This window comes from Dermacentor andersoni, chromosome 1 (assembly GCF_023375885.2).
Source record: "Dermacentor andersoni chromosome 1, qqDerAnde1_hic_scaffold, whole genome shotgun sequence".
Classification (NCBI taxonomy): Eukaryota; Metazoa; Arthropoda; class Arachnida; order Ixodida; family Ixodidae; genus Dermacentor; species Dermacentor andersoni.
Window position 1 is genome coordinate 242,458,640 of NC_092814.1, and position 26,639 is coordinate 242,485,278.

At 46.7% G+C, this 26,639-nt stretch overlaps 1 protein-coding gene across 3 annotated transcripts in view; it reads right to left on the bottom strand.

Moving 5' to 3' along the window:
• The window catches only part of LOC126548096 (synaptotagmin-15-like), a 176,723-nt gene extending 151,355 nt beyond the window's left edge, over positions 1 to 25,368 (bottom strand). Inside the window, exon 1 of one of the 3 annotated variants that reach the window (XM_055063567.2) lies at positions 25,026 to 25,368. In XM_055063567.2, the coding sequence (XP_054919542.1) occupies positions 25,026 to 25,035 (10 nt within the window). In that variant the 5' untranslated portion in view covers positions 25,036 to 25,368. Of the gene's footprint in view, positions 1 to 13,358; positions 13,465 to 25,025 lie in introns of those variants that run through there. The other 2 variants (XM_050196204.3, XM_055063568.1) reach the window with 2 other exon arrangements.
• Between the last annotated feature and the right edge of the window lie 1,271 nt (positions 25,369 to 26,639).

Here is a 26,639-nt window from a genome sequence, read left to right on the forward strand (position 1 = left end):
CTGCTCCTAGTACGAGTTGATGTGCAAATGTATTGTGCTCCTCAGAGGTTGCCTGTCTGACACCTAACGATATTTGGAAACGATGTATGAATTGATTCCGTGGAACTGCTGTTTGCCCTCCAACAGAGCGGTCAGTGTAGCCCGCTACACTACAGTGCACGGGAAACCACTGCCTCACAACGCTGTGATGCAGCTCGCAAGCTTTAGTACATAGGCACCAGGCACCTGGCGTCGCTGACGAGTTGATTCTGTATACGTGGTGACTGCAGTGACTACAAAGTCTTTCGTGAGTAGTTGAAGATGACCCAACACTGAGTACTGGTCCTCAATATAAGTAAAAGCTGCCTGCATGCATCTCGTTCAGTGGCTGCGGCTGAACTCCAGTAGCTGAGCATCACATAGATGATAATACTCGCCGACAGACTCCGCACACCACTGGCACAAGAAATGCGTGTGGCAGAGCCTTCCGAGTAAATGTGCTAGTGAGCACTGTAGCAGTTGTTAACATGCTCAAGAGCAAAGTATGTCAACATTGGCCCGGATGTACGAGTATTTCTTTTAATTGGTATTGAACGAATACGCTTACCCCTGGAAGTGGTAAGGCAATACATCTACTTAGGGCAGGTAGTGACCGCGGATCCGGATCATGAGACGGAAATAATCAGAAGAATAAGAATGGGCTGGGGTGCGCATGAACAGCAGGTTGCCATTATCCCTCAAGAGAAAAGTGTATAACAGCTCTGTCTTACCAGTACTCACCTACGGGGCAGAAACCTGGAGGCTTACCAAAAGGGTTCTACTTAAATTGAAGACGACGCAACGAGCTATGGAAAGTAAAGTGATGGGTGTAACGTTAAGGGATAAGAAAAGAGCAGATTGGGTGAGGGAACAAACGCGAGTTAATGACGTCTTAGTTGAAATCAAGAACAAGAAATGGGCATGGGCAGGACATGTAATGAGGAGGGAAGATAACCGATGGTCATTAAGGGTTACGGACTGGATTCCAAGGGTAGGGAAGCGTAGCAGGAGGCGGCAGAAAGTTAGGTGGGCGGATGAGATTATGAAGTTTGCAGGGACAACATGGCCACAATTAGCACATGACCAGGGTAGTTGGAGAAGTATGAGAGACGCCTTTGCCCTGCAGTGGGCGTAACCATGATGATGATGATGATGATGATGATGATGATGATCGAATACGCTAACGATGCCATTGACACGGAAAGAAGTTTTCACGGTTGTTCTGTCAGCACAGCAAGGCTCCGACACTTCAGCGGGAATAAGCTGCGTACCTTTAGTACCGCTTGTAGCAACCAGGTGACGGATGACGTACAACTCTCTCAACAAAGCGCGAACGAGCTACAACTCCTTCAGAAGAAAGATGGGAACAGAAAGACGTCTGATTTCTGCGAGGATTCCTAAAGTCAATGTGCCTTTTGGCAGGTTTAAACATACCCTCGGTTCTTTCGCTCATTGGAGGTTATACGGAAGTTCATGTTCATGACTGGGCGGAGCATGCATAATCAGAGCGGCCCAGGTGGCACGTACTGTAAAGTTCGCTTCCTTGCGGATCACCTGATTGCCATTGCAATAAAAAAAGCTAAAAAGTGCGTCAGTGAAAGTTATCTCTGTCATAGACATATCTGGTTTCCAATCGCACATTGTAAAACATTAATGTCTAGTGTTGCACATATTTTCGGAAGCGTGTCGCTGAAGTGAGACAAAAAAGTCACTAAAATTGTCGCTATAACTGTGAAGCGGAGTTTAAGAACGTAGGTGTTTTGAAACCCCTTAAAGTAAGCTAGCGTGAAGTAAATCATTTACCCAGACGTTTCATCTTGGTCTAATGTCCCTGCAGCTGAAGGAAAGCAGTGAATTTACCAGCAGGGTATAGAGGGCTTTAGCTTTAGTAATGTATTTACTATATGATATGCGAATATTCGAAGTTTCGAACATTGTCACGTAGTAGTGAAGGTGAAGAAAGCAGCAGAACTGTGAATGACGAAACTAGCGTTTTCTTGGGCGAACTTATGCCCTCAAAACAGGCTACACTCAAAGAACAAGGACAGCGGCGAACACAGTCGGCGATCGTCCAAAATCTTATCTGCCGGTCAAGCGAGTCGGCTATTATACATGAGTCCTCGAAGTTTCCAGAGTAATCGCTGGTGTCCGTGTGTCTTCCAGAAAGTACTACACGATTCGCCTCGCGTATACAACCAGATCACGCAAGCTTCGGTGACAACACACAATGCATAGAACCATCGATAACATTCCAGTAAGTCCCAATCATACAGGCGCGTGTTGCGCTGAACGATAACTTTAAGTTGTAGTGGGTGTAATGCAGTCCGCGAGAAAAGGCTGCATAAGTGCACGTGGCAATAGCAATAGTTGTGTAATATTTTATTCGTATTCGAAAATGAACTATTCGGTATTTTCCAATATCATAAAACTACCCAACTATTTCGCAACAACCGAGTGTTAAAATCGGATTTCTGTTCTCCACCTGCTGAACAAGGTATCGCAAATTGTAATTATCGGAAGTAAAACAGCGACAAAGTTTTCGAAGCAATGCAGATACAAAACCGGCAACGCAAGCTTTGTTTTCGGTTCTACGGTGGCAGTGTGGCGCTGGTTAACACTCCGTGAATTATATCTTGTACAAATACAGAAGTACCCAAGAATGCATGCACGTGAGAACTGGCGTCACCGTATATCACAATTTGTAGTGAAACGCGCGCGTAATGCAGAGGTTGTGAATTCGGCTCTCGCCGTCATTAAGCTGAGTTTTCCTCCATTTCCCATTACCTTCTCACTTCTCCATTTCAATTCATCATCATCATCATCATCATCATCATCATCATCATCGTCGTTGTCATATTTTGTGTACACTTCAAGACGAAGGCCTCTCCCTGCGATCTCCAATTGCCTCTGTCCTGCGCCAACCGATTACAACTTGCGCCTGCGAATTTTCTAATTTCATTGCCGCACCGGATCTGTCATCCTCCACTGCGCTTCCTTCTCTTGGCACCCAGTTTGTAATTTCAATGATCTGTGATTAACTGTAATTTCAGTGTAACTTCAATTAAAAACTACAAATAATTTATCCTACGCTTTCCTTTTCTTCATTATTTGTTGGTTTCATAAGGTTCTGACTAAAATATATGTGCGAACGTTCTCACAAAAACGGTTCCCTTACAATACCGGGCCCCTCGGTTCCCCTCCTTTTCGTTCAATACATGACAATAGGATATATTGTGCTTATGGCCTGTCAATTAGTCTTTCTTGCAGCTTATTCATGTAGGCGTTTTATCTCTTACGTCACAACCAGTGATGCTTTCTCGTGTAACAGGACCTTTAGCCTCTCTAGGGCACACAAATACCTTATTAGCGCTTTATTTTCCTTTCCCATGACTTCTGATACTTTTTCAACAACTACTCATTATACATTTTTGAAAAGTTGGCCAGTTTCAAATGCCTGCCATTCTTGGAAAGCTTGTTTGCCGCCAGGCTTCAAGGTGTCAAGTGGCTATTCATGCAGTTCTTTTCATGACTTCTCTGATCTTGTGTTTAAAAGGATCTTAATTGTGCGTGGTAGGTGACCGTCTATTCTGTACAAGCGTGTTCCTAATTATACTGAAACAAATATTCCTGCTGTAGATATGCGCGTCTGCGGTTGTCTATTCGATATTAGATTCGTATTCGAAAAAGTTGATATTCGATCGCCTACCCGTAATATTTACATAATAGATTATGAAAGCTTACATTTTTCGTTACGTTCAGATTGGAAGGTTACAAATGCAGCACGATTCAAAAGAACACAAGCAACGTAGTTTTCCTAGAATGAAAATACATTTAATCTGCATATTATCCCTAAGTATTCTTGTGCTTCTCTACGTTCGTGGCAGCAGAACTAGATTCTGTGGAACACGCTTTGTCTGCATGTTGTTAACATGGCAATGACAATTACCCGAGCTTTGTACAGGTTAAATACCATGTTTTCGCCCTTGATCTATATAACTGAAAGCGGCCGTGAGGTACTGATTGGTCCGAAAGGCGTGAGAAACGGAAGCGATTTGTTCAGTCGCGCGTGAACGAGCTAAGCCGTCCCGATATTTACGCTTTTACGCACTCGATGTGTCTTATTCATCTGCTGTGTTCTAAATCTGGACAGAAAATTGATTCAACTTTGTTTTGATAAATTAGTTCTCCGACACGCTTGCCGAGCGTCTGCCAAAGGAATGAATTCAGCGACACCGCCGACCCCGCCGCGTTTAAGTGCATTCAAATTGGTTTTGTAAACAATAAAGAAACTTCAATTTTGTGAGCACAATGTGAAGCCTATGATAATCACTGTGCTGTGAAGCACAATCACAAAGTGAAGGCTACCAATGTGAAGGCAACCGTTGGTTCATCACGAGTCACGGAGCATATGCATTGTACAGCGAGTTTCGGCCCCTTGCCTGTTGCTTTTGATTATTAAGCTGTGTTCTAAAAGGTCATTTTTCAAGCAACCTTTCTAACTTATAAATCGTTAAAATATTACCAACTGTTCCTTCACATCACTAAAAAAGCCGCTGATTGCCAAATAGCAAACCTTGCCATAAAGAGAAAAAAAAAACTAGCTATATCTAGCGTCAAAATCGCTAAAATGGTAACACTGATTAAATACCGGTAAATTATAAAACCAAATTTGAGTTTGTGTATTCAAAGATGGTTAGGTTAGACAGCCCCAACCAACACGGGACGATGCGAGTGATGATAGATAGATGATAGATAGCTTTCTCAGCAATGCAAGCTTGCAAGGCACGTCCAGCAGGCGCCTCGCACCGCAAAGTACGGGGCAACCCTTAGCTGCTTAGCGCGGCCGGCCGAGCGTCACTGCTACAGCACGTGGCTGCGAGGCCCGAAAGACATTCCTATCTCCCCAAGCAGGGGAACGCAATAAATCAATCGTACCAATGTGAGCCCAATTCTGAGAGAAAACTTGGCCTCCGCTGTTGTTTTGTTGTATTTGTGTAATGTGCAGCCGACAGTGCCCGCTTTTACAAGTGTGTGTGCGTAGGGAGGGGGGAGGTCAAATGGCCTACTTTTCCCTTTCACTTCTGACTGTGGAGGGAGCGGAGCATGCCTTCCCCCCACCATTAGATACGCCTATTTCAAGCATAGTGACACCCGCACGCACAGGTTAATATAAATATATCACTCGATGACCACGAGCACTTGCTGTAACAACGCTGGCAGCGAGAAGCGAACGCTTCGTGCTGCCTCTAGTTTCACTGCGAGGACACCTTTCCCGTCCAAATAAATTAAAGCAGTCTTGAAAGTACTGGGAACCTCAATTACAAAATTGAGGTTCCTGTATGACAGACCATGTAGCCCGAATCAATGCCTAGATGAAGTCTTGAAAGACAATTGCAGACTTGTGGAGGTGTGGAAAGTTACCAGCTGGAACCGAGTAGACCCTGAGTGCTATATACACACGGGTGATAAGTGTCCCGAAGGACCAATGCAGCCGAGACTCCGCGTGCAGCTGGTTGAGAGGCCAGACCTTACTCGACTGATCTTGGTCGGGACCGAGGCGCCGTATTCCCGGCTTTCAAAACTGTATGTGTGAGGGGGGGGGGGGGGGGCAAATGGCCTACTTTGCCCCTCCCCCCAGTCCAAAGAGTGGGGGGCAAGGGCCCCCCTTGCGCCCCCCCCCCCCGTCAGATATGCCTATGGCACACGTTTACTCAGCCAGATGGCTCCGACGTGACGTGTGCAATGACGCACACACTAGGCACGCCTTTAGTCAACCAGAACCGTGGAGCCGCCGTTGCATCGGGCAACGGCTCTCGTCTCGCACCCCAGAGGCCGGGGTTCGATTCCCACCCAGACCGAAACTTGCCAAAGTCTCTGCCCAAAGGCATTAATTTACTTAGTAGGTCTCAAGGGACGTATAATGTTTTCGCGTTAAAACATGAGCGCAGCGGCCTCTGGGCTGTGCTGAAGTCAGTGCAGACAACTCTTAGCGAACATAATTCCCGTACATCCATCGACATCTGATTGCTGTTAGCATTTCGATAATAGGGATGCGTAGTAATTGTTTGATTAGAGGAGGTTAGAGCAAAGACAAAACAAAAAGGGCATGTACTGTCCGCAAAAAGGTGAGCAAGTAATCGGCGTTGTCACTCAATGCACTCGCTGTTACAGCTACCACTGACAGCTCCGCAAACATGAAAAGACAAATCTAGAAGAAATAATTGCTTCACGCCAGTTGCGGACGTGCTCTTTAAATATACAGTACTCCAGCACTGACTGCCTGTACCGACGTTCTCCTGCGGCGCCGAGTGACTACTAGCACACGGATGTTTCTTTTTTTTTTTTTTTTTTTTTGTCTGAGCGTGCCTGACGTGCGTGTCAGAGATGGACGGCATTGGGGAGGCAAGCAACGAAGCAACAGGAACTTCGTTCAGCCGTGAGGCGAGAAATAACAACAAAAAAACGCGGGAACAGTGGTGGCGGCTGTTTTCGGTTGAACGTTACGCATAGCAGAAAGATGTGCCCGTCCATTTCGTCAATTGTGTCGCTGTGCATTCGGGTACCAAAGCTCTTAGTCGCAGCAAGCAAATTGTGTAAGGTCATGCAAATAATAACTTTAAATGGAAATATGCGGCAGCATGACCTCACTGAGGCGTTTCACTGGTCAATTGTTGCAGGGTTCAGCGTCCACTTACGCATCCACGAGACCTTAATTGTCATGGAGCAATGCGTAAGTTCTTGATCTATAATAAAACGCAGATTCGTGCAGTGCTGACAATAAATATACATAACATGTTTGAGCCTCTGCTCTACAAGGCCATAACAACGATGTGTCGCCAACTGGGCAATCGCCATAATTAACCTCCATGGCTTTCCTTTCTTGCATCCTCACTTTTTTTATGCATACCACGCCGTGTAATTCAATTGTTTTAGTCAAGAAACTCTAGAGCACGTTTTCTTTTTTTCCCAGGATAAGCCTAAAAAATTATCGCATACTTCCACTCATTTTCGGGGTTACTTAATAAGGTTACGAAAAATAAGGACAAATAGGGAAGAAAGATTTCCTCGAAAAGCGAGCTCACGCAAAACAAAAGCTTTGTAAACGGTACATTCGCGTCGCTGAATAAGGTGCGGGAGAAGGATGAGAGGCTGGAATAACTCATCGCACGCGGAGAGAGAGAGAAAAAGAGATATGCTGACTTTTACGTGAAGCTACGTCGGCTCAAAGTGTATATTTGAAGAAACCGGGGGCCTGTATTAACGGAGACCAATGCCGAAAAAAGGCTGCTGCTGGAGTCACGGTACATACAGAACACGCCGAACATCAATCGTTCCGAGGGTAATTTCCCGCTAGCGCCATTTTTTTTTCGTGTCAATTCTTTGCACTGCTATACATGACGAAAGCAATTTCCCAGCTGAATGCGTTCACGGCCTGCGTCCCCGTACAAGAGAGAGAGAGACGACGCACAACAACAACAGCCTGAATGGCTTCACCACCCCCGGGACAACATCCTCCTTTTCATCTTTTGCAGCCCTTCCCCGTTCGCCAGCCTTCTTACCAGCCTACGTGAAGTCCATTTTCCCATTATTACGATCCCTTATAAGGCTGCACTGCTTGCCATCCATCGCTTAGGACCGATTTGAGGGCCGATTTACGCTCGAACTGCACGCCGCACAGCCCGCCTGCCGCACGCATGGGGTCGTGCGAAAAGTTGCGCATGTCGAACACTGGTGCACAAATTTAGGCTTACATTGGGTGCGCGCGTGCAGTGTATACCGAAATTTGTGCACCAGTGTGCGACATGTGCAACTTTTCGCACGACCGCACGCGTGCTCCAGGCGGTCTTCAACGCCGGAGAAAGGAGCAAAGTTGACCCCGGAACGTCGAGTGCAAGAAATTTCGTTTTTGACTGGGCAAGTTATTCGCTCTACTGGCTCTATACTCTACGTGGTAAGCAAATTCATGGACATGCTCCTCGGACAGACGTCGTTTTGCCCAAGCTATTCAACGGTGTGCAACAGTGTGCACTTAGAACTGTAGACGTAGACTGCAACTTCGAGTTATACCGAACGCATTTCCAAGGAATCTATATATGTACAACACTTTAGCTTACAAGCAGCGAGCATCCGCCGCGCTTGTCGGCTATTCTCATAGTGGCCTCGCTGACATGGCCACTGCAGCGTGAATTGGTCACTATGGATTCAGTAGATACGCATCATAGTCCGGTGTCTCAAATTAATACCACCTTAGACATTCCCTCAGTTGCGAACATTTGACGCTTGACGCCATGACCTTCGTTAATTAGCTTTCCGGGGTCAATTGACTTTTTTAAAAATTTATAACATACTGCGGTCCAAGTACCGCCATTTTTAAAGTCAGGGCTCTCCTTGTCACAAAATACTTCATGTGGTAAGCATTCTACTCGTTTATGGTCCGAGGAAAAAAATGGAGTGTCAAAAGAAATTTGAAGTAGGTTTTAAGAGTGTCATCATGGCTGTGGCTCGTTTGTCTAGATATTCGGAGTCTTAAGTGATGATGATTAATGGAGTTTATCGGCGCAAGGGACAGATGCGTCAGAACTTTAAGAAAGTTTCAGGAGTACAGGGTGATCATTCTTAAGTTTTACAGAATTTTAAAAACAGCCTGTCGCAGATGACGTAATGCTAGTCCTTGAGCTAGATTATTCAAAGAGACGGGTATTACTTCATCGATAAATCGAAACAAATACTCAACTAATTAAAAAATGCACTAATTATTTTTGAAATAATTACTTCAGGGCACATAGTGAAATTTACGAATTGTAGCCGGTGAGCTTGCTAGACGTATCCACTTGGAACGAATTTCCAGAATGATGGCAGTTCGGAGATATGCGCCATCGATCGAGCTTGCCGTAAAAATGCACTGTTGTTCCACTTACTTTTCTAAGACAACGCTCTTTTATGCATTGGTGTACAAAAGTAACTGGAACACCCATCTATCTCGTCCCGCACTTTAGTAACTAATTAATTAAAAGGTTAATTATTCTGCGTTAATTAGCTAAATATGTGTTCCCATTTCTCGTGCTAGCAAATGTTGCCTCTTTTAATAATTCAGTTAAAGGACAAGAATTATGTCGTATGCAACAGGCGATTTAAAATAATTCTGTAAAACTTAAAAAATGATCACCCTGTATCCCGTTAAACTTGCGCGCATAAAGCGAGTGCAGAAAATTTAGCATAGTGATATTTTTTTTCTCAACTATAGAATAGGCATATGTTGTTAATGACCATTAATGTCGATGGTGGCGCATTCCTCTGGTGAGCTTTGAAGATTAAATGAACAGCATTTCGTTGCACCATTAGAGTTACAGAATGGGTGCCAAGCGAAGGAAGGCGCAGTTGAGGACGGCAGAAAATTAGGTGAGGTGATGAAATAAGGAAATTTGCAGGCGCAAGTTGGAATCAGCTAGCACAAGACAGGGGTAATTGAATATAGCTGGGAGGAGGTCTTCGTCCTGGCAGTGGCCATAAAAATAGGCTTCTGCTGCTGATGATGATGATAATGATTATGCTGATGATGCTTTCGTTGCACCATTTTTAGTTTGCTTATATCTTTTTTGAGGTGTTTACCCCAAACGGTATTTGCATATTCTAATGTTGGTCTTCTAAAAGCATTATAGGTCGATAGCTCGGTGTCCGCTGGTGCAATTTAAGTTCGTGCGGTAAGAAACAATATTTTTACAGGCAGATGAGCAGGTTTTATTAATATGGCTCGGAGTACGCAATTAAAGTCAGACAGAGGGACACAGGAGATGGAGGCTCGGAGTGAGTGGTCGAACAAGCAGTTTCTAAGGAGCCAGTGTTTAGACAAGGCCCTCGTCTGCGTTAGGACAACTGCGTAACTTGAAATCGTTTATCTAGCTCACTCTCCCTTACCCTAAATAGCGGAAGAGAATAAGTCGATGCGTAGAGTAAGGTGAGTAAAGTTGGAACAGAATAGCTAATTAATTAAACGGGCACAGACAAAAAACATCCAAAAGCAATCGCTGAGCATTTGAACTTGCTAGGTCATAACTTGGAACAACTTAAACTTCATATTCTTCAATCAAACATTCGTTCTTCCAGACACATAAAATACTTCAAAGGGAGCCCTCTAATCTATACGTTATGCTAATGGCAAGAATACAAACACCAGCGCTTACCTTTTGAGGCCAGAACAGAGCTAATGATAGCGCCCGCCTTAACGAGTATTTGTTATTATTTCTTTTTCTAATAAGCCGTTTCTTACTAATTTATGAAATAATTTATTTGCATTTCTAGTTGAATGTTATTGTCCGGAGCTGAGCTCATTCCTATAGTTACTCGATATTTTGTCAATATTTTTTTATCTCTCTATTTCAAACACATAGTATGCGCACCCATTATATTTTAATTTCCAATTTGCACTTAACCGGATACTCCTTGATACTACTCAGTTTCTTGAGTTTCTTTTAACTCTCTCGCTCTGTATATATATATATATATATATATATATATATATATATATTCCCTTTAACGCTTAGACTTCTCTCGCGTTATCCTACGCGCACTTTCATCCCCCTCCCCATATCGGGAATGGTGCAGCGTACGTCAAGGAAAGTAGTTGTCGCCCTGACGATAACAAGTGCCCTTGTCGAAACGTTGGTTCCAGCGACATCTCTTGTTTGTACACCGTTGATCAAAGTACGCAAGCATTCTGGCATTGCGAACCTGCGACCTCGTGCTGCGGTCATCGCAGCAAAGCCACTGAGCCATGGTGACGGCTCTCCGAGGCAGCCATAACAGGTCCAGCCCGTGACTGCGCCTATAAATGTTTAATGTCTGTAGATTTCAGCAAGCACACTCAGACGCTTCCAAATTCATCGACCTGTTTGTCATGCATCCGTGGACAAATTCTTTGCACACGCGCAGGTGGCATCGGAAAAGCATTGTCGTGTCCAAGTTGAGCAAGACATTGGCGGTGTTCGCGGCGAGGTCCTTTTCATTTGTTCAAAGAAACCTCCTCCTTCTTCTACCCTGCCTCAGCCTCGCTCGGTGCTTACAAACAGCGCCAGCTCGCAAACTTCAAATCCGTGAGAAGCAGCAACCTGAGATTCTTTCTCGATGAGGCCATGCTTCCCCAATTAAAAAAAAAAAATACGTTTAATTTGATAATATCATAACGGCTGCGTAACCGTCATTTTGACGTAGCCGATTACCGCGGTTCCCTGACGTGGCACGACGTAACTGTGACGGCCTCTGTGACAGAAAAAATATTTCAGTCTCTAAAGACAGAGGAGCTAAGGAATGGATCGAAAAAAAGAATCGTTACAAAATGCGGCCCTTGGTGAGTTTTATGTTGACGGCTGCTTCAGAAAGTGCAAGCCACGCAGGCACAGAAGAGAACGGCGGATTCATCTTGGAAAAAAAAAACGAAAGAAATCAGGGTCGTCTTGCGTCGTTTGTGCGGTTCACAACGCGTTCCAGAAAAAGTAAATAAAGTAAAAAATCGCGCGCGTGAGAGAGAGAGAGAGCAGACAGACGTAAGGGGAGAGGTGCCTACCAGCAACGAGATAAAAGTCGTGCGAAATAAAAATAACAACCAACAGATGTTTCGTAGGGCAACGGGACTGTGTGCTCCCACTCGGAAAGAGAAACGAACCAGCCGACGAGTAGGCCGAAACGCGTAGGAAACGGAACAGGGAGAGGCGACCGATGTAGTAAATCGGGCCCACAAGAAGAATGCGCTCTATTGTGCCGCGTTCCATTGTCTCTGCACGTCGACAGGCATGGCGGGGCGAGCTGGAATAGAAGCGCGGCGAAAACGAGCTGCCTATAATGCTGTATACGTGTGCAGCTACTGTGCGGACACGGAGAAGCAAAACACGTCGCGCTCAAATATTCCTGCCGAGCAGCAGGGCGAATAGCCGAGTCCGTTGAGCGTGTAATATATCCGGGCAGACGGCTTTTCACAGAAGCGGCAAATCAGGAAGCTGCTTTGAGTATGGTGGACAGAAGACCGGTTGCTATGCTATCGTTGTACGGCGCTCCAGCGAACGCGCTTTCTCGCGCTTAGACGGTGAGCAAGGTGGACTCAATGGACGGGAAAACTGGTAGCTCTACTATGTTAGTTTCGACAATGTTTCTGTTTGACAGCCGCTACACACGTGCCGCGACTGCGCACCGCCTTTGAAACCCAGATAATAAAGACTGACATGACTCGACCGAAACGACAAAAGCACTGTTGACATAAATTATAGAGCGAATATTTCGGTGCGAATGTATCGGAGAGAATCGATGGAGAATGCAATGTTATTTGGCGAAAAATGCGGATACGGCGCTCACTCGCCGTCAAAATTATCGCGGAGTCTGTTTTTGTTCACGACCTAATGATCTTTGGACGGGCATGTGCAACGAGCGCTGAAACTTCGCATGCCAAAAGCGCCGCCGTAATGAACAGCGAAGGAACCAGCTGTGAGCAGCACGTGCTGGGATTTCGCGTCTGGGAAGTGGCCGCTCGTACTTGGGCATGTGCGCCCATCTTCGTACGTGCCTGGGCGCTGTCGTATAGTGGAACGAGGGAGTGCATGCGCTCTTCGCAAGTGTACGGCCATGAACTCGGCTTGGCTGGACGCATCTGGCTAAAGCAAGCGTTGATACAGGCGCGCCTCTGTTCAAGTTGGCGTACCGTTGCCGTAACATCCCTACCAAACGGCGCCAGCATTTTTTTAGTTGGACACTCAGACAGCCGTAGTGCCTCCTGGCCACCGCTGGTCCCCCATACTATAACGACCTTGCATTTCGGTCGATTGTATGACGAGATAAATTTGCGTGCGATGGTTTTCGGTTATCGAATAGTGAAATGTTATGCGGGTATTAAAGCTACGAGTCAACGTCAGACACCCGGCGCTCTTTCCCTCACATCTGGAGTGTGATCGGGGATCGTTGTTCGGAGTGCGCGTCCGGTAGCGCCCCGCGCCATCGGCCGCGGCCGTGCCGACTTCGCCAGCCGCCCCAAGTCAATCGTGCGCGGCGGTGGCTGCTGGCGGCAGGCCTTGAGACAGACATATGCGGAGATTTAACTTACGGACATTAAGAAGGGCACAAATACTGTTCTGCAGCAGTGCGGAGCTACCATCAAATGAAGTTAATGTTAAGATGTACGCTTAGATATGCATGGTATATCTGGCTTGTAAAGGGCTGCATGACACGCGAAGGTTTCTTTCCCTAAATCCAATATTTCGGAGAAACCGAACACGCGTGTAACCGACTTTTGTCAGCAGTAGGTTATAACCGAGTTGGTCTAAAACAAAAAGCTTACTTAACTTGAACGACCAACTTACCACTGAGATTATGCATTTCCATGATTGTGACGCCTGTACTGCTTTCCGTAGTATCAATGCTCATAGCGGTGGCAAAGCGCGACAATGCTTTCAAGTCCGCTCCCTTCGACACCGTAATTGTTCTGGCGCCGCGCGAGTCTATACTGCCGCAAGTAGAGCGTTTTAGCGTCGCGCAATGCACGGTGCCAGAGGCCCTAGTGCGCATGCGCTATCTGAGTTTCACGTGCGCAGATGGCCCACTGAAGGCGCGAGAGGATCGCGCCACGCTAAAACGCTCTAGTGCCTCCTGGAGCGTCGACCCGGCGTGTTTTTGACCAGGGTCTTTTGTCTCCACACCGACTTCTAGGGGCATGCAGCTGCCTTCGTGTCGAAAACCACGGCTTTGCGACGTGCGCTCACTATAAGGTCATCGCTAACATCAATGCTCACGTCAACCGCTCGAATAAAGCATTCCCGCACAGTGTCACGCACCGAGTTTCCGCAGCTGACCATATCGTTACCGTCTCGTATCAGGCTTGTCGGTTCGATGCGAGAAGCAAGAGGCAATTAAGACGGGATAGAATTGAAGTCGGAAAAAGTCGGCCCACGACGCGATCATGTCACGGTATGTCGTTCACCACCGCGCACGCTCCTCCGAAAAGTAGACGGGTGGACACTTCCGCACCGACACGTTGCGACGACATGCCGTGCGTTTTCGTTTTAGTTTATTTTTAGAAGGTCTGAACTTTTTAAAACTCGCGTGTGTCAGACAGCCTAATTCTAATACTTGATCTAAATTACTCGATGAGGCGACTATAACTTTTACGATACATCAAAATGCCTAATTAAATAGTTAACACAATCACCACAACATTTTATTTATTTATTGTACGGTACATATTTTCACCGACGAATTGTAGATAATTAGTTCGCAAGGCGTATCCACTTGGAACGAATTCTCTGAACTGCACCAGTTTCGAGATATTAATTTTCAAACTGTCCGACGGAAATGCATTGGTGTTCCAGTTACTTTTGCTGCTTCAATGCATAAAACAGCGTTTTTTTAAAGAAATAACTGGAATGCCAATGCGTCTTCTTAAAGTGTCCGACGAAATACATTGGTGTTCTAGTTACTTTTGTGCTTTAATGCATGAAACAGCGTTTTCTTAAAAGAAGTAACTCGAACGCCAATGCATTTCGTCGGACACTTTGAAAATTAATATTTCGAAACTGGTCCACTCATGTGAACTCGTTCCAAGTGGATACGCCTTGCAACTCACCGGTCATAATTCGTAAATTTAAATATGTGCCATAAAGTAACTAATTAAAGTTAACTAGCACAATTATCTTAATTATCGAACGAAACATTTTGATTTCTCAAAGAACTAATGACCTCATAATCCAGTAATTTAGATCAAGGGTTAGAATTGTGGTATCTGCCACAGGCAATTTTTAAAAGTTTTGGACCTTCTAAAAAAAAAAAACCCACCCGGCATGTGTACACCTCAACAATACACGACGGTCGAAGATCACAAGCATTATGGGGAGAAGATGCGCACACAGCGGTTGGCAAGGCACCCGAACAAGTGCGCATTCATTAAGACCTACCGGGAATCGAGCACAGTGGGACGAGGCCGCCGATCGCAGTGTCACGTGTCGCGGCGACTATTTGAGAAAGAAAAAGCGAAGGGGATGGCTTTACGGAGCTTTAGCTTGCAGAGGTTAGATGTGCTCGAGAGCCAAGTCCCGCTAAGCGAACTCAATTACGAAAGGTATCTTGCTTGACGTCACTGCATCAACAGCATGTGTTCGATGACGCAATATCAATGACGTCAAGAGCAACGAAAGCCGTCGCATTTCAGTGGCAGCGCGTCGTCCGGCCTAGATATATCAGACTCCAGACTTTTGGGCTTTGACTAAAATACTAGGTTGTATAAAGCCTCTTCAGCCTCCCCCCCCTCCCCCACCCTCAAATATATCATCACAATGGGAGTGACGCAATGCGCCAAGCAGGCGCCGAGCGTTTCGACGCAGAAAAGTAACAGCGTTCTATTACCCCTTTGTTTGAAGGCGTGAGCGCAACGATGTGGTCAGTGCATAAATGACCGTGATGATATATATAAGGCACATTTAAAAACTGTTGCGTCTAGGGAAGGTTGCACCAGCACCCATATTTTACAGTTACTACAGATTAAGACTCTTTTCTACAAAAAAAAAAAAAACATAAGAGCAGATACGAGTCAGATACAGGCTGGCAACTGGCTCAGAAGGGGGCACAACGCCCACCTGCCTTAAAGGTGAGAAAATAGGAAGAGCACAGCCGTTTGTGCTACAATCAGATGCTATCGACTACGGTCTGGGCGCTGTCTTACTACAGGAATTCGGGGGTGAGTTGCGACCAGTTGCATTCGCAAGTCACACTCTAACAACCGCAGAAAAGATTACACTGTAAGTGAGCGCGAATATCTTGTCATTGTATTCGCGCTGAAAAAGTTTGACATGTACTTGGACGGTGCCTCTTTTACTGTCCAAACAGACCATATAGCGCTTACTTGGCTGCAGCGTTGACAGAATCCAGCAGGTTGCCTTGGTCGCTGGATATTAACGTTGCAAAAATATCATTTTACTATCCAACATCGCACTGGTGGGCAAAAAAAAGTTGCAGATGCACTTTCACGTGCGCCTTTGCCAGAGCCTTCTTCCTCCTTCTCTCGCCACCTTCTCTCGTTGCTGCAGTAGACACAGACCCGCGATACCTCGGTCAGCAGGAAGCACCTTTTCGAGGCGCAACGCAAGGACGGCCTCTGCCGGCGTGTCCTCGAATAGCTAGGTGGCTCAAGTGGGCAAGCATCTACTTTCGGCGAGTTCGATTCTTATGAACTCGCTGACGATGGCCTTCTGCTTCGCTATATTTCAAAAGCTGACGAGAATGACGGTAACTCCCCCTTTCGAGTACTTATCCCGAAAAGTCTCAGAACAGCCTTTACTAGTTACTTCCACGACTCTGCTTTGGCTGGTCACAGTTCTGTCAGCAAGACACGTGGCAGGACGTTTTACGATATGCACGAAGCTGTTCGATGTGCCAACCAGTAATACCACGTAGTGGTCTGCCACCGGGCTTGATGATACAGCCAGTTCTTAGTCAAAACCCCTAGCAAATCGTCGCGCGTGACGTAATGGGTGATTGGTGACCACTTGGTGACTACTTATTGGTGATTACTGACCACTTTACGAAGTGGGTTGACTTAACTCATTGCGTGCATTTCACGGAGAATTTGGCACTGTCTTCTCGATGTCTTCTTGCGTTTTGGCTTCCAACCACAACTGATAACTGGCAAAGCCACTTACTTCACGAGTAGCACATTCGCGAAGGCACAAGAAGACAACGCCATATCATCCACAGGCTAACATAACCGAACAAATCAACAGAAACCTGAGGTCAATGCTTATTGCACATACCACCAATCGTACGGAATGGGATGCTAAACTCTCCGAAATGGCATTTGCGACGCATACCACGGTCAACAAATCCTCTGCTTCTACACCTGCATATCTGAACTTTGGCAGGGAAATTCCCTTTCCACTAACCCATACCTTGGTGGCGTCACATTCGGCCTTTTTCAATAACCGTCATTTCGTAATGAACGACATAAAAGGCTTACAACCGCTATCACTGCTGCGCGTGAGTAATTGGCTCGGCTTGAGCAAACACGCCAATATAACTCACACCACCATGACATTCAATACGAACCAGGAGACCTAGTATTACGTCGTACGCATCGTCTAAGCATCTCGGCTAAAGGTTTGTCAGCCTCTTTAGCACCTCGATGGGACGGTCCGTTTGCTATTTTCACGCAAGCTTGGTAATTTCTCTTAAAACTTCAAAGACACCACAACCGGCACCTTATTTAGACCAGCACACGTCTCGGAGCTCAAACGCTATAATGTTTCGCTTCCCCTCTTACGCCTCATGGTATTCTCGTGACCCCCTGTGCTGGCTCAGTCACCACTGAAGCTGCAAGATGTCAAGCCCGACTGATGAGGTTTCCTATAATAGCATTGCCATGCCAGCAATTTCATGCAATGCGCTGCGCATATTCCAGGTGTACCGCTCTCAACGCAAGTACCTATATTGTCCACCGATCCATAACCGGTGCGTCCTCTATTACTACCCCCATCCTACGCCGTTCACTGCCAGGTGGCCGGCGCACTGTCGCAACCTAGATGCCCTTCATCCCACGAACAGCTCCGTTGGTTGGGTCTCACGGCTGCCTTGGGAGCTGCTGCCACGGTCACTCATTGGGCACTCACCAGAGTTTGTTCCTGAGCCGTTCCTGGGCCTTCTCCTCACAGCGAGATATCAGAAATTCGCATTTGTGAAGTGAAAGCGACGGAAAGCTAATGCAGGAATCACCTTTCTTTCTTCTTTTTGTGAAAGGCTTCTAGCAATTCTCGAGCCGACCCAACCCGTCACAATATAGCCATGCGTCTGTGGAGCGCAAGGATGTAATATCAGGAGCCAGCGGAAGAATACCGACAAGACTTAGCGAAAGCTGGCTTCTTATTATTATTCCAGCACGGATGTGCCCCCTGTCGCGAGCCTGGTGTACACACCGATCCACGCCATGCATCGGTTATGCTGACTGCCCGGGGCCAGGCGCAGCACGCACTTTTTGCAGTGCCGATGAGATAGCCTTTTATCGGGTTTTTATTGCGATAGCAATTATAGGGACACTTCGTGCGCATTTCCGCTGTCGTCGTCGCTGCCGTGACGTTCCGTATGAAGTTCAAGTGTGATAACATCGTAGCCGCGCGCCGTATGTTGTGTGTGCGAGTGAAAGCGTGCGAGTGTGTGCCGACAATAATGGCTCAATTTCGCGCGCGCAAGGGAGGAAGGCGGAGAGGAAGTGCGCCGTCTTCCATCGCGCACAAGGCACCGGGGGGAGGGGGAGGTGGGGGCGTTCTACTCTAGCGGCAGCTGCGTATCGCGCGGCCGAGCGCAGCACACAGGCCCTACCTTGAAAGCGATCTGCGATGGGGGCAGAGTGCGCCGAGTGCTGATAGCTTCGTGTACACTCTGTTCTCGCCGCTAAGTTCGCGTTCAGGCGAGAGGCAGCACGAAGGTCAATTCACTCGCTGCTGCTGCCACGCTTCCTCACGCCAGCGCTTTGACAGGCTGTGTCCGCGGTCATCGAGGGAGATGTGTTCAAGTTTGATTGTGCGCGCGTGACACCGTGCTTGCTGAGTTATTAAGCGAATGTTTCCAAGTTTATAAGGCCAATAAATCTACTATCCTTACTTAGTATAGTTGTCTAATAATTCGCAATCGCAATTGATGCTTCGCCTTTCGGGCGAAACTGCGACTTTTCTTCATTAATGGCAGCTGTTTGGCATATACACAGGGACCACACCGAACTGCGCCAATATTTAAAGGAGTAAACATCGAAAACAATTTTCCAATTTTGCTCAAACTTAACGCCACAAAATCAAGAGTACGTATGAATATTTCATATGCCAAGTTCAACACAAGCGATATATTTTATATACATAGAGTTTATAAAGTTGCAGACGTTCTAGATAGTGGATAAATCTCTGTATATGAGTGTTACAAGTAGGTTATACGGCATCGCGCTCTTCTCATCGACAGTGGGCAGTATCATACGAACGTCGGTACCAAAGTAAACACTGTCCTAGATCTCCTTAGTTACACATTAGCTATTTTGTCTTGATTCAAGGAATAATGCGGCACACATATAGGTCATGTTGAACAGATCTTGAAACGTACCGGCCACACACAGAAGGTGACAGAAAAGCCATATTGTTACAAATATAGCTCATGCAATCAGAGCACATGGCATGAATTTCACCTCGACGAAGGGCGCCACATCGCAGCAGTTGGAATAAAACAGGGCGCGCGACACAGAGTTTGCCTTGACACAACTATGTTGCCCTATATATCTAGAAGCGCGTTTATTTATTTATTTATTTATTTATTTATTTATTTATTTATTCTTTTTCTACGTGAAGTTATAATCTTCGAACAGCTTAAGTACCGATGTCCACGCGCTATATCTGAGCTCTTGTCTGCGCTTCTTTCGAAATCGCCGACTGATAATTACACAACCATCCTCTTTGGATATAGTGATACACGTCTCTTGAATTTCGATCTCCCAGAAATCCTTAGCACTAAAGAAGTGATGATGGCCGTGTTACTCCTAGTGCGTACTCCTGTTGTTGCTTTCTTTTCCTTTTTTCATGTACTTTCTCACTTCTTGCAACCGTCCTGGTGTATGTTTCGTCGCGCATCGTTTATAGGCGCGAAGCGTGAGGCAGCGCTGCGTGCCTACAGTCAACACACGGCGATAAGGTCCCTTGCTACGACTTTCAATGAAGATGTTAATGCCCCACATCGAGACTGGGTCGACAAGATAAATCTAACCCGCACGTTTGCTCCTCACAGCGGACCGTTCCTCAAGGGATTGCTTAGTTCTCAGACTGCAACTTGAGCCCAAGTAGACTGTGAACGTATTGAGTACAGTGGAGGAGGTTGAATCGAACCTTGCAGAATACTGAAATTCGCCCCCCCCCCCAAACTTGCTTAGGGCTGGGGGGGGGGGGGAGGGAGTGCAAGTCGAGTGCACAATTCTTAGCTCCTGTAACGGTATATGATATGGGAAGCAACACTACGGAGGCTGCTACCACAGAGTCTTATTTGCATCGTTGGAACCGTAGATTGAGAGCAGGGGTGCAGCAAGGTATTTCGGGAAAGAATGGAACAGCAGCCTTTCCTGTTCACAAGCCTATACATTCTTTTTCATTGCAAGGTCACGGGCCGCATAAAACCACCACTAAAATTTATTATAATAGTAGCTGTTTCGTTTCACTAACACCTGGGACGTTTCCGCCACGCATACGGTCTTTCAGGGAAAAGTTGAAGCCCGCATTTAAAAAAATGGGAAGTTCAAAAGTACAACTTCTCTATATATAGGGAGACAGACAGACTGAAGAAAGACAAGAGGCATGGAAGTTAACCAGAAGGTAAAATCCGGTTTGTTACCCTACACACGGGAAAGATGGGAGGGGGAGGTAAAGAGATAAGAAAATAGAGAAAGAGTCAGAAAGAAAGGGAGTACAGACACAATCACAGCCGGTCCCTATCCCATCATACAATCACCATACAATAGCTCTTGTGACACTTCAAACAACAGTTCCGGCTACAGCCGCTTGTGCAGGTCTGTTCACCTCAAAAACGGCAACAGTGCCCTCGTCTCCTTCAGCTACGATTGCTTGGGAAATCGGCATTCTAAAATGATTTCTTCTGTTAACGGTATTTCGTCAAAGCGCGCTATTATGATTGCGAGCGATCGTCTCAGTAAACTGTAGCGAGGACAGTCATACAGAAGGCGTTGAAGAGTCTCCTCGCTGCTGCAGTCATCGCACGAGGCGTTGTCAGCCCATCCGATTAGGAAAGCAAAATACTTCGCAAAAGCTACTCCTTGCCATATTCGACAAAGTACATCGCCTCGGCAAAGTCTAGCTGGGATGCGAAGGCGGAGAGAAAAATGCAGGTGGTGCAGCAGGTTCCCTTGAAAACTTGGGGCGTTACACATAAAGAAAGTGATATCTCGTGAGAGCATACGAAGATTTCTAGCGGCACCTGCCCTTCATAATGGTTCGGCTCCAGTTTACTGCCTTGAAAAGCCGACCGAACAGCGTTATCGGCGTGTTCGTTACCCATGAAGCCACTGAAATGTCAGATGGTGTCCTCTCTCGGCCAAGGTATGGATTAGTTCTCCAATATTGAATACCAGTTGTTTCTGAGGTCAGCGTCACAGGGCTGAATAAAATGACTGCAGTGCTGCTTCGAGTCACTGAATAACGACCATCTTCGAGGTTGTTCTTGACTGACGAGACGAAGTGCAGAGCGAAGAGCTGCAAGTTCCGCTGACCTCGATGCCGTCGGGTGCCAAGTCTTGAAACTGATGGTGGTGGCTCTCGCTGGGAAAACCACAGCTCCAGACGGACACTTGAGAGTTGCTGACCGATCAGTGTAAATATGTGCGTGGTCGTCGTACCTCTCTCGCAAAAGGAGGAGATATAGTTGTTTAAGAGCAGGAGATGACAGCTCAGATTTTTTTTCCGATTCCTGATAACAGTGAAGTGCAGTGCACCTTGAACCAAACACCATGGATGAATCTGTGGCTTAGTTGCGGGGGTGAAGCCTGATGTAAGGCTGGTAATAATCACAAATCGTATCACAGAATGATGCCTGTCGCCTTTCTGACGGCAGTGTTGCAAGATTATGGAAACGGGCTAAGGCAAGGCACTTAATATGTACTCTCAGCACCTCCACCACAATGTGTGTTTGTATTGGTTGGTCCAGGACGATGGCGATAGTCGCCGCTGCTGACGCGCATTTTGCCAAACGAAGACGAACTCTCAGAGCCCGAGCTTCAATAGCACGTAGAGCACGAAGATTTATCCTGCGATTGTTGCTCAGTAGGCGCAAACTGTACCTCAAAAAGCCCAGAGAAAGTGCTTTGTACAATTCCAACATTTCATGCATTGGAACTCCCACGGCCTATAATTTCCACATAAAAAGAAAATAACTAAGGAATGTCTGAGTGAAAGACAGGCGCGCAAACATGGGCACAAGAAACGACTAAAAGGACAACACAAACGCCGAATGTCAACTGGAGGGTCTCACATAGACGGAAAAGACAGAAGACTTTTCGGCGCATGCTCAATGGAAGGCAGAGCCAACCACTCACTCATGCGGGCACTCACGAAAGATACCTGTCCAGACATGGCAATTTCTCTGTGTACAAGATTATCGAGGGCTCACTTACGCACGTGCTACCGTTATTAATGATATACCAAGTCTCAGCCTTAAGGCGCGCGTCGTTGTTACGTCTGAGCAGAACTGTACCGTCTGCAAATGTTGGAGTACACTTGCAACCGCGACAATGTAAAAAAAGGGTAGACGGCGTTCCACCCGTCAACGAAGTTTGGTGCTCTGATTGATGCAACGCTCTCTCTGTCCTACATAAAAGCGACCGCAGATAAAGACAATTTATAAAGTACGCCCATTCGGCATTCTGTGAATTTGTTGGTACTACATAATACCTGTCAGGTATTTTCTTCCAGTTCAACTAGTCTTTCTTTTCACGGCGGCGCATATCCCAAGTTATTGTCAGCCGTAAACACAACATTGACCCCGCATCAAACCCCTCCTTTCTTAAGTCCATGTGACTGACAGTGATTGTAAGGTGTACGCACGACTCTTCTTTTCTTACTCTCAGTGTTTTCTGCAACCATATGCGAACTGTAAGACATGATGTACAGGGGTGGTCAAAAATTCCCAGGCACCGTGTTCAACAACGTTCACACTCAAGCAAGTTGCGGAACTCCTGGAGTAATTTTGGCACTCGGAAGCTGTGGGTGGTGAGAAACAGTGTCCTTTTCCATCTCCTCAAAAATTTTGGGGCTCTTATAATGCCACGTAGGCATGCCACGTAGGCAATCGTGTTCGCGCAAACTGTGACCTGTAATATTTTGACCACCCCTCTACTTTTTCAAGCGCACTGAAACAGTTCTTGTTCTTGTTAACTTTTCTTGTGTTCCTCGCACTGTCAACCATTGAGAGTTGCCAAACCATAAACGGTTATCGAGTCTCAGTAGGGTTCGTGACAGTTCCACGTTGATGGTTACGCTCAAATACAACAGAACATTGACACTAGAATGATCAGTTGTACTCGTTTTTAAACAAGGTAACTTGGAGCGAACTTTCACAATTGCTCCAATCCGCATACTGTGTGCGATCATGAATCCGCTAGGTATACCTAAATGTATGAGGTGTGTTAAAACTTATCAAAATCAGCCAGGTAGCTGCACCTCAAACTATGCGTTCCGACCGTCTCGACGAGCCCTGCGCGGGGGAATTGCAGGCACAGGGAAGCTCCGACTTCAGTTTTGGCTCTTCGCCGCGTGCTTTCCGACTGCCGTCAATATGTTACTTAACAAGCACCGTCTATGCGGCTATTGTAAATTATTTATAACTCATTTATTACTACTATTCAGTGTGCACGTCATTCACGCAGCAACTGGTACCATGTGCGCCGGCTGAAAAACTTTAATGATGCTTTAAAACCTTAGAACTGCGGTATTCGGTCAAGTAAGCCAGTCTGACTCTTTCAGACGCAGTTACGGGATGAATGGATAATGCCGGGTCCGTAATTTAACTCATTTCCATGTTAAAAAGCAGCCTCTAATGATTCTCTGTAAAGCCTCCTCACCCCAACCCCCCCCCCCCCCCCCCCGACGTCGCAACATTTCACTAATTTTAGGATCACGAAATGTACACTGTGTAAAGGACAGTAGCACGTCAACGATCGCTTCTGCTCATAGCAAGATCTAGCTGACATTCGCTTATGAAGTGAAAGCGACGAGATCATCTACGTGACACAGCTACGCACTTGAACCAAACGTATTGAAAACACTAAAAGGAAAGAAAGGTCTAAAGTCAAAGCAAGTTTTCCAAGCTACTGCATTTAGCATTTCTTCACACTTTGTTTTCACTCGATCGAAATCCTCATAGAAATGTGCTTACGTACGTCACGGAATAAGCCGGCAATACTTCAAGGCTGTCACACGGAATGCATGTATGCACTATATATACAACTGGAAGCACCGCATGTCGTTAAGAAATGTGGACGGGATAAAGGAGTTAACGAGGGGCTATAAAAGGATAATCTGAAAGATTTCCGCGTTTGAGACCCGCGCTTGCATAGGCACTTCCAAAGTTAATTTCAAATTTGCCAGCCCTGATCTCTGCCAAAGCATACTTCATATAGGGTTGCAGTCTGCGAGAGGCTGCTAGTTGTGTTGGCCGATTGAAAGGCAAGGTGTCTTTCTTTTCTTTTTGCTTTTCCCATGAAAAGTGCCCATAAGGAACAGCAGACCGGGGCATACTGCCAGATTGTCTGGTTCCAGCCAAGAAAATGTCAAGAAAAGCTGCGCCTGCAAAAGACAGGCAGCCTAACTATGCATGAATGAGGATGCATGAACCTAACGTACGTGTATGCCTCGCCTAATAAGGCATATTCTTAACGTAAAACACTCTGAATAGACCCACTGTATCGTTAGAAATTATTAAGTCGTCGCTTTTCGTTCTTTTTGCATTATAGCCCCACGGGAAACGGAAGCGCTCAAGCGCGATAACCGAGGTCGTAGCAATACAAACCCCGAAGATCGGGGGGGGGGGGGGGGGAGATGCTGTCAGTGCTAGTGTCCACGTCACACACTGTTCTTGACAGCAGGTTCATGTGCGTTTTTCTGAAGGCCCTTTTGCCTACAAGGCACGAAAAGAAGTGACAACGCGCAGAACGAGCAGAAGTGATTCTCGAGTGTGCCAAGAAGAAACTTTTTTCGGGATTACACTCACTGGTGTTATCCAAAGCACACGAACACACCAGACAGGGGCTGACGTCAAGCGCCGGACATTCGACGAGTCGAGCCCATGTCGCGTGGCCCGCAAGAAACCACACGAAAGCACCGGCGAAGCAAAGAGCGCGTCAGCTGATTGCGGCAGCAGTCATGAAAGAGCGGGTTGTGCGCGCGCAAGTGGGGCGAGAAAGTGAAAGGCCGACGCGGCAGCACACGCGGCGCTCGACGTCAGCCGGCACCAACCTGGCATCATCCGAACGGAGGCGCTGGGACGACAGTGACATGCGGCGGCGCATTCACATGGCGCACGGAGCGGGAGCAGTGGCTGGCTGGCGACGCCGATCCGGAGAAGCACATGCGCTCGGCGCGCGGCTCGTCGCACATATGCCGGCAGCAGCGCCGTGGATGGCGGAGAACGCCGCGCGGGCCGCCTTAAATCAGTCACGTGGACGAGCGAACAGCTGCGAGGTTCCCGCTGCCGAGGAGAATGGCATGTTTGTACGCGGGAAGAGGGCGACGGGGGTCTCACAAGACGAACGCCCGCGGGAAGGCGCCACACTCGGTCTCGTCGCGTACGACGACGTGGCCCGGAAACACGCTGCGCCCCTGTGGCACGACGTCCCGCACGCGCGGCGGCGGCGAAAGGACGATTTTCGCCACTCCTCCCGCTCTCCTTTAGTAACCATTTTTCTTAATTGTTTGGTGAGGTTCTTGACAGAAGCAGTTTGTCATGCCATCAGTGGGAACGAAAGAAACAGATTATCCTATAGCAGAGTAAGCGCACAGCCAGCGGAACATCAAGTTTGCAAAGACCACTCGTAAGGTGTCAAACACCAAGAACACGGCTTTGTAACACTGCAAGCATGAAGTGAGTATAACCTAACGCACCAAGCACATTGATAAGACATTCGAAAGACATTTCTTAAGCGAAAAAACGTTCGCAGGATCATTACAGATACTGATGCTAACGTTACTCAACGAGGCAAGGTTGTACTACACTGGGATAGTAAACTGCTCTACTTGCGAACATATATGCGAAAGTTTTCATTTCTCCTGGGAGGGGGACTGGGGCCCGACCAGCTTTCCGAACCCCTTTTATATATATATATGCAAACCTGTCACAACCATCCAAACCGCGTTTTTTTTTTTTTTTTTACATGTACTGTTCATTTGTCACGAGTAAGCTCCTTACACCAACAATGTGACATGGCAGTGGATAAGCGCATAGGAGGGTATGCAATGTATACGTATTTAAGCACAACGCCTTACCGTTTCAAGCGTTTTTTTTTTTTTTTCAACCATGGTAAAGAAACCCCACGAAATATTTAAAGAAAAATACCATGTGACTGCGCTCCCACGCGCATCACCCCCCCCCCCCCCCCCCCCTTAAGCAGCGCCCGCAAATAAACTGATTGAAAGCAACTGCTTTGCCGGTCTCAAACCCGAAGAAAGAGACAGCGCATCACCTTGATAATGGTACGGAAGGAGCACCAACCGCAGGTTCCGCGGCTTTGCAGTTATTCCTTACTCTCATTTTTGCCTCACACTTATTATCCGTCTCTCACGGCCGAATGATCACGTTGATAACAAAAGCCCCTTGATAACGCAGCCGAATTGCCGCTCTGACCACGCACGAAACGCGAAAAACAATGGAATAGGCATAGCATGTTTCAAAATCCCGGCTTTGCTCGCACCGCATCGAAATAGTGCGCGCGCAGCTATATTCAGCGCTAGAAACTTGCTTCGGACCAAAGCCAAATTAAAGTGACCTTTTTATTTTTCATGAGAGTGTATACTTGCTGCAAAAACAAGCTCACGGCAAAATATAAAAGCGAAATAAAGAGACAGGGAAGGGAC